General features: G+C 43.0%; 1 protein-coding gene across 1 annotated transcript in view; it reads right to left on the minus strand.

The window, feature by feature from the left end:
* Positions 1 to 13,992, minus strand: part of WWC2 (WW and C2 domain containing 2) — a 144,789-nt gene that overhangs the window by 6,700 nt on the left and 124,097 nt on the right. The window contains exons 17-21 of the mRNA XM_079726726.1: positions 10,719 to 10,840; positions 8,468 to 8,666; positions 6,476 to 6,640; positions 4,820 to 4,912; positions 1,609 to 1,851 (exon numbers count right to left, since the gene is read on the minus strand). Of these exons, the coding sequence (XP_079582852.1) occupies positions 1,609 to 1,851; positions 4,820 to 4,912; positions 6,476 to 6,640; positions 8,468 to 8,666; positions 10,719 to 10,840 (822 nt within the window). The remainder of the gene's footprint in view (positions 1 to 1,608; positions 1,852 to 4,819; positions 4,913 to 6,475; positions 6,641 to 8,467; positions 8,667 to 10,718; positions 10,841 to 13,992) is intronic.

Raw genomic sequence — 13,992 nt, forward strand, 5'->3', positions numbered from 1 at the left:
ATCTCCCTCCAAAAGTCTGGGTGCTAAAATATATCATAAAATTTTCATCAGGTGTTAATCATCGATAGCCGCCAGCTCTGCAGGCAGTCGAGGCTCAGTGCTGAACACTTCACTGTAATCACTGAGTTCTGTTGTTGAATGAGCTGTATTAATGTTTCTGACATATAATTTTCTTAGCAGATTCTAACTTTTACAAATGTTAACATCTGTATTATTTTAAGCTTTTAAGAAGCCTAGCGGGCCTCCCTGGTGGCGCAGTGGTTGAGAGTCCGCCTGCCAATGCAGGGGATACGGGTTCGTGCCCCGGTCTGGGAGGATCCCATATGCCGCGGAGCGGCTGGGCCCGTGAGCCATGGCCGCTGAGCCTGCGCATCCGGAGCCTGTGCTCCATAACGGGAGAGGCCACAACAGTGAGAGGCCCGCGTACCGCAAAAAAAAAAAAAAAAAAAAGAAGCCTAGCGTCACAGAACTGGCATTTTGAAAGGGAAACACTCAGAGGAAGAAAAAGAAATTTCTGCTTTGTAAGTAACCTGAGGCTCCTTTGGAAAAATACCAGCCCTTCCTCAGCACGCCTCTCCCCTTCTCACCCAACAAGTCACGATAAGCTGCCTGGTTCAGGAGGATCGGAAGCCAGTTTTTATGCCCCAGATTCCAGGAGAGTGTGATTAACCTTCAATTTATGTGATGGGGGCCTGACCTGCAGGAAGGTCCAGTGATTTATTTACCGTCACGTTAAGAAGCCTGACAGAGGAAGGAACACAATCCGTCCTAATTACAGTCCTGGGCTTCTCTGCTTCCTAAGGGGGTTGTACTATCCACGAGGACACTAACTCTGATTCAGTTTTTATTCTGAGCTACAAAACAGACTTTCAACCACAAAGGAGGAAGGTTATGGAGAGGGACGCAGAGGCCTGACAGCTTTCCTAACAAGGCAGGCAGAGCTGGGCTCTGCTGCTGGACTCCGTTCACAGCTTCCCCGGGAGCCACTGGCAGGCTGTTTGCTCATCGTTAGGCATTTTATGGCCACGGTGCTGAAAATCTCACAAATCCCCAACTGTGGGCGGGGAGGAAGGTGGATGTGAAAGTGCAGCATGTGTGTGTGTGCATGTGCACCAGTGTGTCCACATGTGTATAAGGAGTGGACGTGGGGCTTAAGAGCAAGCAGGAGAGAAGCCAATGGTTCTCACCAACTTCTGTGGCCAGAATGAAAGGCGCACAATTGGTAACAGTTTCTCTTTCACAGAGCGGGTGAGCACAGACCTCAGGGATGAGAAAAAAAGGCACGTAACTCCAATAATCTATCTAGACGTACAGAGTTGGTAAAAATAAAGATGAAAAAAATCTGTACTCAGGGGAATCAGATTATTCTCAAAACGGTACAAACGCACCTCGCTTTGTGGGCTCTTTCTTCACTATCATTGGATGCGAGGGCTGCCACCGGGCAGGAGGAAACACAATGGGAACAAATGTGTTCTAAGTTCTAGAAAAAGGACTTGAAGACTCGAGCAAGACTGAGGTGTAGGCTGAGTACCTTCCACCCGGCGGGCTTTAGGCAACATGAACTCCACGTAAGCGCCCCGGAGCTCACGGCGGCACCGAGCTCTGTACCTGCTTCTCGGCCTGCCGCAGGAGCTTCTGGAACCTCTCGTCCTCCAGCACACCCGGCGGAAGGTCCGTCTCGCCCTGGGCTTTCAGGTCCTCGAGCTTCTGCCTCAGGCCCCGCAGGGCCTGCAGCTCGTCGTTCAGGCGGCTCTGCCGGGTCAGCGAGGCCTGCAGGTCCAGCTCCAGGTCCAGAGAGGTTCGCACGGGGCATTCGGGTGCTGTCCTTCTGAGCACCGGCTGGCACACCGTCTGGAGGGTTAGAAACAACACGACACCCTCATTACGTCGCTGGTCACCTAACAGGAGGGCACTCTCCCTGCTTCCTGCTTTGGCCGATGAGGGGCGAGTGGCAGTGATGTGGCACCTCCTGACCCCTGTTACAGGGGCAGCAAAGGCCCAGAGCGGGGAGGCCGGGGGGCTTGGTCCTGAAGGAGGACAAGCAGAGCCCCCCTGTCCCCCCCTGCACTGAGCATGCAGGTAAGCAACAAACGAGCCTTTATTGTTTTAAACCGCAGAGAGTTTTGAAGTTGGCACCGTGGTAGAGCCTAGCTTAGCCGGACCAATTTACCGCAAGAAACCGGCCTCTGTGAACGACAAATACATCATAAGAAACTCACATCTGCTCTGTTTCAGGCCACGCACCTGCGTCCCCGCAGCTCACACCTCTCTCTTATCATTTCTGCACGCACTGGCCAGGACACAGCTGCTCAGGGGAGCTAGGGTTTTGACTCCTTCCTCGGTTTCCCATCGCTTAATATCTATTCAGTACTTTCACCCCTGAATCACTGTGTTCTCTCTGGGGCCAAGCTTATCCGCTTATCAAGAAATAATTACTGAATATGTATGAATGCGTGTCCGCTGGCGGCGGCTTCTGTGTCACAGGAAGTCAGGGGAGGGAGAGCTCACTCAGGGCTGGGTCAGACTCGCTTGAGGAAAGGCCTTCAAACGAGGCTGGGCAGGACTGCCTGAGCAGAGGGAAACAAGGAGGGCATTTCTTGCCTAGACTGTTGGCAGTGGGAATGGAAAATAAGAGATTACTAATAAAAACGGGTACTATTTGATACAAGACAGAAGGGCTCAGACCTGACAGGTATTCCAGCTGGAAGGTCTGGAACAATGGTGGTGCTCATGACGGACAGGAAGGAGGGGCCTGTCTGTCCCTCTTCTCATTTCAGAGCCGCAGCCCAGGTCTGAATAGCTTTCATTGTCTCCTCGGATTCCTCTTTCTCCTTGCCCAACATATCCTGCTGCAACATTCTCTAATGTTCTTATTAGTAGCTTTCCCTTTGTTCAACCTCTGCTCTAACAAACTTATTACACAGAAGAATCATCTAGACACACACTCTCTTCGACTGTACTACTCATGTTTTCAAGATCAGAAATCCTTCCCAGCTGTCAGGTACATGGAGGCTTTCTAAAGACTCCCACGGGCACGGCCTGCTGGTAAGTGTGTAACAGCGGGCTCCCTGGTTTGTAAGATCTGCCCATTTCCTTGGCGTCACTGCTCCCCGCCATGACTGCTCTCAGGCTGTCAGTGTGGTGTCGCTGAACTGGGGAGATATGGGGCGATGGGTCCCCCCAACCTCATGCCTCGCTGGCCGGGCTGCCGCCTTCCCAGCCAGGAAGCCTTCCACTGATCTCCAGAGATGCTTCACCTCTACACGGTTCTCATGCTATAACTCCTGAATCAGAATACACTTCCCCATTCACTTCTACCAAGCTCTATCTGCCCACTTTAAAAGCTATTAACAGTGATCTCCTAAACAGTGTTTCAGGATTAAACTAAGTTTATCAGTAACCCGACTGTTTTTCAGCTCCACTCAATTCATAAACACTGCTGGTTAAAAGTTCTCTGAAGAGTGCTACCACCCTCTAAAAGTATGTGCTTTTAAAAATGCAGGGGACTTAGAAAAGAGTTGAGAAGAGTTTTCATTCAAGATGATGGAAATTTAGGTGCTTTTAAAGCACAAAGTTTGGTAATCTGAAAGATCTATGTTTCAAAAGGTCCTGAAAATGCCGAGGTTAAAGAAATGCTTGCATATTTACCTTTAGAAAAAAGAAATATGCTTATGACTGTCAAGTAACTAGGAAGTTAAACCAGGAAGTTACATGTTGCCCAGTCACACATCCAGTACTTTGCCCACAGCGGCACTAAACCAGAGCCGCTGGTGAGGATAATGACTCAACTTACCCTCCAGCCTTCACTCCCACCCACGGGGCCCAAGCCTGGCCGAGCTGGGTCCTTCCTCATCCTCTGAATGTGCTTCCCTGCCCCTGTGCCATGTCAGGCCACCTAGTATCCATCCAACAGCACCCAGTATCCATCTCCATCCCTGAAACAAAGCTACCAGTTTCTTTTGGAATTTTATATGGGTGTCAAGGCCAGACACCTTCCCCACGAAGCGTTTTTGATTCTCCCGACCAGGTGAGCTCACTCCGCCCTTCGATCTGCACCTGGAGTCGCCCGTGTGCCCTCGGAAGACCTCCTCCAGGCAGGGAGGTCCTGCCCGTCACTGCAGAGCTCGGTGTGCACAGCGCTGCATTCTTACTGAACACCATGCTTTAAGCCAAAATAGAGCAGCTTCGGAAATTAGCACGAAACAAATTATTAGTAAACAAATAACTTTCCATTACTAGTTCAGTTGCTGGTAAATAAACAGGAATTTCTGAACAGTCCAACCTTTTAATTTATTTAAAATTCTCCCAGAGTTTCCCTTTCGAGCTCATCCAGAGACCTCTGGCTTCCAGGAAAACCTGACTTGAGCTTTCCCATCTACATTAATCTTAATCTTCTAAAAATATCTGTTTTTAAGCAAGCTACTAAAACCGTGTCCTCCTTTTCCCGGACGTCTGCCCCTCACGAAAGGCACCGGGTGTTACACTCTCCCCACAGCTGCTCAAGAGCCGGCCGTGGTGTGGAGACCAGGCGGCCGGCAGCAGAGATGCTCCCCGTGACTCGGCAGGCCCATCTCCATCCACGCTGCAAAGTGGATTTACCCTTCATTATCAGAGGTTCCACACTGGTGATGAATAAACGCTCTCCAGCACATCCTTTTCCATAACTGACACAACAGCTGTGTCTCCGTAATCCCAGTGGCTTCATCCCAGCGCCCAAGAGCACGGAGCAAGGACACCCAGCAGTCCTGGTGTTCATGGTCTGATAGGCAAGATGCTGGGTGGGTCCAGGACAGCGGGATGCCGCTGAGGGAATACATACCCTTTTGACTCTCAAACTTCGCCGTTCGGTGGAGTTTCTCACAAATAGTGATTTCTTAGCCAGGGTTGAACTGTCACTGTCACTTCGATTTAACTGGCAACAAAGGATTAAAAAAAAAAAAAAAAAAAGAAAAGGAAATCAGTGGGTACCAATGTGCTAGAGGAAGCTTGGAATTGAGAACTTTATCACAGAAAGAAGGTAGTTTATTTCCTTAAGAAAATCCCCCCCAAACAAATTTTTCCCTGTTTTCTTGCTTTTCTTAAATAACTTGATTTTCTTTCAATAATTGCCTTTTGGTTACAGTTATCATAAGTCATTTGTTAAGAAAATTATATACATTTTGAAATAAAATTATCCCTAATAATTTTAACTAATATGCACTATCCATTCTTTAAAAGAAAGGTTTGTGTAGTGCACAGAGCTCAAGGTCAGAGTGGAGTCACAGCATGTACAACTGGGAACACGCCCAGTCCAGGCAGCCCACACTCACTCCCTCACCTGCTTCAGGCCTTTGCTGAAACGTCACCTTCTCAGTGAAGTCTACTCTGAAGCTACTTAAATTTTCGACCTTCATCCTCAACATTTCCATCCCTTCTTAACTTGCTCTACTGTTTTCCAGAGCACTGGTCCCTGCCCGAGAGACTTCACAGTTTACTCATCATGTTTACTGTTCGGCTCAACTCACAAGAAATTAAGCCCCGCAAGGACAGGGCTCTGGGTCTTTGGTTCACGGACGAATCCCAAGGATCTGGCAATGTGCTTAATAAATAGCAGGTGCTTAATAAAAATGTTTGGTGAACTGAATGAATAAGTTTAGAATTCCGAAAGTATTTTCTAACCCACTTTATAATGTTAAATCTAAATTACTATAAATCATAAATACTTATGGAACTAGAATTTGGTAAACTGATGCAAATCAAATAATATTCTCCACAGAACTAGAAATCTGATTCAGTGTCTGGAGGCATTAATAAAGGCGATTTTTGTCCTAAAACCCAATTCACAATTTTTGACTCAGCAGGACTAACATGGTTTTTTTTTTTTCGGTACGCAGGCCTCTCACTGTTGTGGCCTCTCCCGTTGCGGAGCACAGGCTCCGGACGCGCAGGCTCAGCGGCCATAGCTCACGGGCCCAGCCACTCCGCAGCATGTGGGATCTTCTCGGACCGGGGCATGAACCCACGTCCCCTGCATTGGCAGGCAGACTCTCAACCACTGCGCCACCAGGGAAGCCTGACTAACGCGGTTTGAAGTATGCATGATATACAGCAGAAATATACAAGACATCATAAATCTTGAGTCACTTTAAGTTTCTAAATACACACTGAGGTCCAGACAGACTTAGCAGCCTGGTCCTTAATGTCACTTATTTGCCAAATAAATGGCATTAGAAGCAAAGAGACAATAAATTTGAGGAAAGAAAGGAGAGAAAAAAATTCCACAACCCAAACTAAAAAGAACGAGTGAGAGTGTGATATTTTATGTATATTTTATGGCATTTCTAGCCATTAGAATCTGTAGTCGAGTCTGAAGATCCCCTGGCACTGTCTATTGTCACTAATGGGCCATCCCCTGGCAGGGGGTGGGGAGAGGCGGCAGCCCCCTAAGAGCACTGCGCGCCTCACCCTGCAGATGCCTGCCCCGCAGACGCCTTACCCTGCAGACGTACTGGCTCCGCTCGCCGGGGGAGAAGGTCTGCGAGCGCACGATCACGCTGCTCCGCACGAAGGGGCGCTGCCGGGCGCTCAGGCCGCTGCGGTCTTTGGGGCGGACCGCCACACTGGCACTGCCCGCCTCGTCGGTATTTGTCTCTTTATCAACCTAGAAGTCAGTAATATGTCAGGAGCGGAGAGACGTTTCTTGCTCCTTTCTTCTAAGTATGAAAGAAATACCTAATCTTACAAGAGACTCATCTAGCACCAGGGCCACTTCTGTGAGACGGCCTTTGTCTTTCTCCTGATGGGAAGGTGGTTTTCTACTTAGTTCTTAGGAAGTTACCCTCAGGTAGGGTAGGATAATATCTGTCCAACAGGGTTACCCATAAGTGGTAGCACCACCTCTAACAGATGAGACCTAAAAAAAGGAAGCTTTAGATTTACAGACGGTAAATGTGCTTCTATAAAGAAGCTTACTTGAGAATTCTTCATCACTGAACGTTATTCAACTTTCTGATTAGTTTTTTTCAGAGTAAACGATAAAAGTAACTAAATATAAGAAAATGAAAATACACTAGTTATTTGGTTCTTAAAGCTTAAATGTGTGGTTTTCTCCATTCCATTGGATTCACAGTGGTTTGTACCATTTAACATAACTAGTATGTTGTATTATATATGTGTATACTGATTGAAATTTTTAACAGATTTGTACTTTTTTAAAAATGAAACTTGCTAGTTCTGCTTGACCAAGTAGTGCAATCATTACTTTTTTTTTTAATATTGCTGATTTCAGAGGGATATTCACTAATAATAAATGTATGATGTATATCGAGTACTGCCCCCCCCAAAAAAAAAAAGGTTTACGCAGAACATGCAATTATATATACAGCCATACCTCGGTATCTGTGGGAGATTGGTTCCGGACACCAAACTCTGTGGGTGCTCAAGTCGCACAACTGGCCCTCTGTATCTGGGGCTCCACATTCTCGCATTCAGCCAATCGTGTACTGTTTACTATCCGCGTTGGTTGAATCAGATCCACGGTTGGTTGAATCCACGGAGGCAGAAACCGCGGATACAGAAGGCCGACTGTATGTATGTATACGTGTGTGTATGTATGTATGTATATATGTACACACATGAAGTCTTCAGTCAGGGTATAACATTATTTTTCTTAGAAATAAATAACTGTTATTTTCTAAACTCCCAAGTTTGCCAGCATCCTCAAACCTTGAAAATGAGTTTCCCCCTTTGGGGATGGCAGTCTCAACATGTCGTCACTAACCAGCAAAGTTACCTGCTTAGTAACATGGCATCTGTGCCTAAACCGAGTCATTTGCCACCTTCCTGAACTGGTTTCAATCAGAGCCCCATCTAACCAAAATGAGCTTTACACGTTTACCTCATGTTTGAAATTGAAATAAACTTATAACATTTATGAGACTTAATATAATTAAGTAGGCATCCTGGTGTTATTCAGGAAATTCTGAAAATGCTTTCAGTAAATATTCACAGAACATTTACAGAGAGATAAACGTCACTATTTTTTTTTTTTTTTTTTTTTTTGCGGTACGCGGGCCTCTCACTGCTGTGGCCTCTCCCGTTGCGGAGCACAGGCTCTGGACGTGCAGGCCCAGCGGCCATGGCTCACGGGCCCAGCCGCTCCGCGGCATGTGGGATCTTCCCAGACCGGGGCACGAACCCGTGTCCCCTGCATCGGCAGGCAGACTCTCAACCACTGTGCCACCAGGGAAGCCCTAAACGCCACTATTTATCTTCTTACATGAAACTTAATTGGACAATGAATACTTGCGGCCCATTTGAAAAGGTTAAGGCATTTACAATGTTTCTTATGTTCTTACTCCCACAAATGCCCATCCTGATCAGCTTTGGCACAAAATCCTAACATGGAGTTATAGCTGAAGAGACAGACTTGGTCTGCGTGGTGCCTCTAGGAGACCAGTTTCAGGAGGGGACAGCTGAGAACACTCACCAGGGCGGGCACTCCTACAGGTGGCTGACTCCCAGGGTCGTTGGCACAGTTGTTTTCTGTCTTACTTGTGTCCTCATTCACCTCAGGCACACTCGGGCATGAGCTTACATCTTCTGCACAGCAACTGCCCTCTGCCAATTTCACTTCAGTCCCTTTCTCAGCCACAATTTCATCAGAGGCCTCTCTCTGCATGGTTAACCTATGGGTGAAACAACACACAATACCGTTCAGGGTCAAGCAGGTGTGCTCTGTGATCGGTGCAACCTGGGCATGTTAACCCGTTATCTGGGCGATGAACAGACTCACACATCACGATTCAAGCCAGTTCTCTGGCTGGAACTTTTACTAAAATGTTCATGAGAAATAAAGTTATCACCTTACTCTCCAGCAATCTGAAGCAAAATCATAATTTCGTACTGAAAAGTTAAATTCATGAAATTTGACCTAATTCCTAAATATTAAATAGAAATATGCTAAAAAATCACATATAAAGCTTAACCCACGGTTTGAAAATACTGAGACTCGCTATAATATAATTTGGTATCAGTTGTTCATTTACTGTAAAATTATTCAAACAATAGAATGCAGTGACTCTCTGCTAAGAGTGAATAAAAATATCCATTATCAACTGTGCTCATGGTCTAGCAGAGGTGGAACCCTGGGTAGAGGAGTCTTACGACTGAACTAACAGAAGACTCTGAATGGTCTAGTCTATGATCTTGTCTTTAACAAAAGCCATGGCCTGGGCTTGGATGGCACTACAAGTGAGGCTCCAGAATACAAATGCGGTTTATATTCTGTATAAACTGTACTGACAGGAAAGCAAGAGTACCAGGATGGGTAAGAAAATCTCACTCTTTGTTGAGTTTCATATTCTCATAATGGGCACATTGTTTTCCACTGATAATGAAAAGTCAAGCTTTAATTGTGACTGGTGATATACTGACAGATTGGAACAGACTAGTTGTTAAACACCTGGTCATGAAATGAACACGGGGGGACTAGCAATGAGGACTGTAAGTTATCAATTCCTTTAGATGACATTCTAAGTGCATTTTTTGAAATGTGGGTGAAACAAGTTGCATATTTTACATATGCAAAGAAGGCTCAGTATTTCAAGATATGATGATCCTCATAATCACTCTCATATTTACTTTTTTTTTCGGTGCTCTGAACTTTATTCACTATAAAGGACTTTTTTTTTTTTTTTTTCGGTATGCGGGCCTCTCACTGTTGTGGCCTCTCCCGTTGCGGAGCACAGGCTCTGGACGCACAGGTTCAGTGGCCATGGCTCACACCGGGGCACGAACCCGTGTCCCCTGCATCGGCAGGCATACTCTCAACCACTGCGCCACCAGGGAAGCCCTATAAAGGACTTTTGATAAGAACAAAGTATATCTGCTTTTCACATCACTATAGTAAGCTGTTCCTTCCAAATGCCCACAATTTTGTTATTTATATCTTGTCACTGCAAGTTTGTAAGAAGTTTTACATATACACACATACACACAAATGCTGCTATATATGTATATGCATATATGTGTCAACAGTAGTTCAAACATAACAGAATAAGCAACAATACATACAAAATTAATCCAAATGACTTTACATATATACTAAAAAAGCATGCATTTGCTAAAATTTGTTTTAGAGAAAACAGTGCAAACCCGGAAAGATAGTTCTTTATACATATGTGAATCTAGACAAACGCTGTAATAACCTTTTTTTCTTTTTTAAAAACAATGAGGTATGAAAAATGAGAAGGAAACAGAAAAAGAAGGTGAAAGTGGCAACAAACAGAAAAAGAGCTCTTCAGAAGCTATTCTCTAAATATCTGCTTTGACTTCCCAGAGCCTAAATGGGACTTCTGGTAGTTTGCAGAAAAAGAGTCAGTTTTTAAATTTATCTATGACTCTGAAGTAAACTACCATACCCTTCAAAATAGGTAGTTTAGACTTAAAACCAAAAAAAAAGCCCAAGAAATAGTGTCAGAATTACTGAAGCAAGAACAAAGAATCTTGCTCATGGGCTTTGTCCGCAAACTCGCCACTACCCCTTTCAACTCTCTAATGACCAAGGAAAGACTTTCCCTAGGGGCAGCCCCCTGAAGCTGCACTACTTTCCATTAATTCCAGAATAAGGTCTAAACCTATAAAGGTTTCCCTGAAAGTTTCTTCTGAGAATCTAAACACATCCTCTTTGAGATCCCAGTCGCGAAAGGAAATAGCTGTGTTACCAATGTCCATCTTACCAATGTCCATCTGGACCCCTTTGCTCTTCTTCCTGCTCTGGTTCTTCTTCTTCTTGGGCTAATTCTTGTTCCACAGCCAACAGCTCAGCTGATGTTCTTGCAAGTAAGGCTGACACTGCATCCTGGAGAAGGTAAAACACGTGGCAATGAACACCATATACTTCGAGAAATGATTGAAAAACTTATCAGATGGGGACTTATGCTTCTAGTTGTGAAAAAGAAGAGGTATGAGACCCAATTCTCCTGCTGAGAATAAATATGAAGGCTGAATAAAGTAAAATAAAAAGCAAAATACAAGCAAACAAAAAATTCCAGCTGTTTTAAAGCAATGAAGAGCAACAAAGGCAATTAGCACTCGAGGACCAAGATCCCAGGGAGAAGGGAAATGCAAGGAGGTGAAGGGACCATCACTGCCACTCTTCTCCCTTGGGGGGCATGTCTCAGTTCCAGCAGTGAGGCACACAGGCTGACAGACTGTGGCTGCCCAGGGCTGTGACAGTGATGGGAGGATGCAGAGATGAAAACTGAGTTGGGGACAAGGTAGCCAGCATACAAGGGGCCAGAGAAAATGAACTGTGAAGTGAGCCCAATATTCTGCACAATATTCCTCTTGGGACATTTGCCCTTCCTAAGCTACATACGTGCAGAGCAAGAAGCCGAGAAAGCAAAACCAGCTGCTAGGAGGCTAAACAGTAAGCAGATACCTCAGTTGCCTCATGGTCCTAGGGAGAGAAAAATTGGAATTCAGGTCCCTCAAGTAATCCAGGTGATCTGCCCATATTGTAATCTGCCTTCCAGAAGAATATTAAATCCTCTCTGGAGGAAGCTATCAGCCAGATCCTCTACAATCCATACATAATATCCAGCATTCCACTGGAAACAGGGCCCAATGACTGAAAGCCAAGAAAAATAAGAAGCAAAAGAAGCAGACCCATAGGTGATCCATATACTACAGTTATTTAGAAAAGGAATTAAAAACTTTATAATTAATATGTTCAAGAAAACTAATGAAACAATGGAGAACTTCCCTAGGATGAACACAAAGAAAAACACATTAGCACATCAGAGTGAAATTGCTGAAAATCAAAGAAAAAGAGGAAATTTTACAAACAGTGAAAGAAAAAAGATGTAATACCTTTTAAGGATCAACAATTAGACTCCTCCATCAGCTGAACAGAGTCAGTGGAAACCAGATGACATGTTATTTTTAATGTGTTCAGAGGAATAATTATCCACTTAGAATTCTGAATATGCAGGAAAAAAAGTCCTTCACAAATGAAATCAAAACAAAGATGCTGATAGACCTGTACTAAAAGAAATACTAAAGGAAATTCTCCAGGCAGAAGGAAAATGACCCAAACTGGAAGCACAATAATGCAGAAAGGAAAAGAATACATCAGAAAGAGTAAAGATATAGGAAAATCTAAATAAATACCGATTGTCAATAAAACAATAATAATAATGTCTTGTGGGATTTAGAATAAATGTAACTAAAATATATGACCAATAATTGCACACAAGGAGGAAAGGGAATCATGGAGTTAAGTCTTTAAAAATCTTTGCACATCAAAAAAAAAATAATGTACTTCTTTTCTTTTTCTTTTGTTTTTTTTTTTAGGGATGGAGCAAATGAAAATGTCTTGAGAAAGGTGTTTGTTTGATGGCATATCAGTGTCAATTCTTCCACACTGTTGGACCAACTGGGCAGTGTTGCTTGTTAAACACACAAACACACACACACACACAGAGTTGTCAATGAAGCCTTCTTATTATATAGAAATTTTAAAATATCAGGCTGTTTAAATTTTTACACGTTTCACTTTGAGTCCTAATTTGTTTTTCATTGCATCTACCTATTTTCCCTAGCACTATTTCTCTTATAAGTAATCTTACAGGAGAGAATATTATATGTCCATGAGTTTTACCTTAGGCAATCCAACAGCTGCTTTTTTTTTTTTTTTTGGAATTTTGGAATTTTATTTTATTTATTGTTTTATACAGCAGGCTCTTATTAGTTATCCATTTTATACATATTAGTGTATATATGTCAATTAAAAATACATTAATTAAAGTATATTTCAATTAAAAAAAATCTTTGCGCTGTCTGAAAAAAAGCAAAAGCATTAATTTAACACAGTTTCTAAGTCAAGGATGCATGATGTAATCATCAGGGAAACAGCAAAAAAGAAAAGACTGTAATACTAATGGTCTAAGAGAAGGAAAAACCAAAATTTAAAAATACTTGATTAATCAAAAAGAAACAGAGATAGGACTAAAAGAAAACAAGGAGTAAGATGACAGGTTCAAAGCCAAATATATCACTAATAGCATTAAGTGTAAATAAATGAAATATTTCAATTAAAAGATGAAGATTTAAAAACTGGATAAGGAATCAAAACCAACTAAGTACTGCTTACAGGTGAAACACTTTAAATATAAGAACTCAGAAAGGCTGAAAGTAAAAGAATAATAAAAGGTAAACCATGCAAATGCTAGCCAAAAAAGAACTGATACAGCTTTACTGATACCAGACAAAAAGGGTCATTAGAGATAAAGAGGGATAATTTATAATGATAAAAAGGTCAGTTGAACAGAAAGATACAACATAGTGCTAAATTTATATTCACCTAATAGCCTGGATACAAAATACATAAAGCAAAGATTAACAGAACTAAAAGGAGAAAGAGACATTTATAATCACAAATTGGAGATTTTATTATACCTCTTAATAATTGACAAAATAAGCAAATTGAAAAACCAGTAAATGCAGAAGATTTGAAAAGTAAAATGAACAAACTTGACCTGCAGAAAATACACACTTTTCAAGAGCACATGGAACTTCTACTAAAACTGAACACATGCCAGTCTCAATATTCTCTATGATTGAATATGTATAAAAATTCATATAAAATACACCACAATGAAGTCTGTTTTATTCCAGGAATCCAAGGGCAATTTAACATTCAAAAGTCAATCAATGTATAATCCACTACATTAACAGAATAATCTTAAGAAGATAACCACATAATCTTCTTAAGAGATACAGTAAAAATGCTTGATAAAATTCCATATCCATGCATAATAAAGCTCTTAGCAAACTGGAAAGAGAAGGAAACTTCCTTAATCTGATAGCAATTATCTGTAAACAGCCTCAGAAAAACCATTCTAAATGATGAATTATTGAAAGCCTTCACTTTGAAAAAGCACAGTACTGTCTACAGAGATAGATGACTAAGTCAACGGAACAGAATAGAAAGTTCAGGAACAGACTACA

The sequence above is a fragment of the Hyperoodon ampullatus genome, assembly GCF_949752795.1.
Source record: "Hyperoodon ampullatus genome assembly, chromosome: 20".
Classification (NCBI taxonomy): domain Eukaryota; kingdom Metazoa; phylum Chordata; class Mammalia; order Artiodactyla; family Ziphiidae; genus Hyperoodon; species Hyperoodon ampullatus.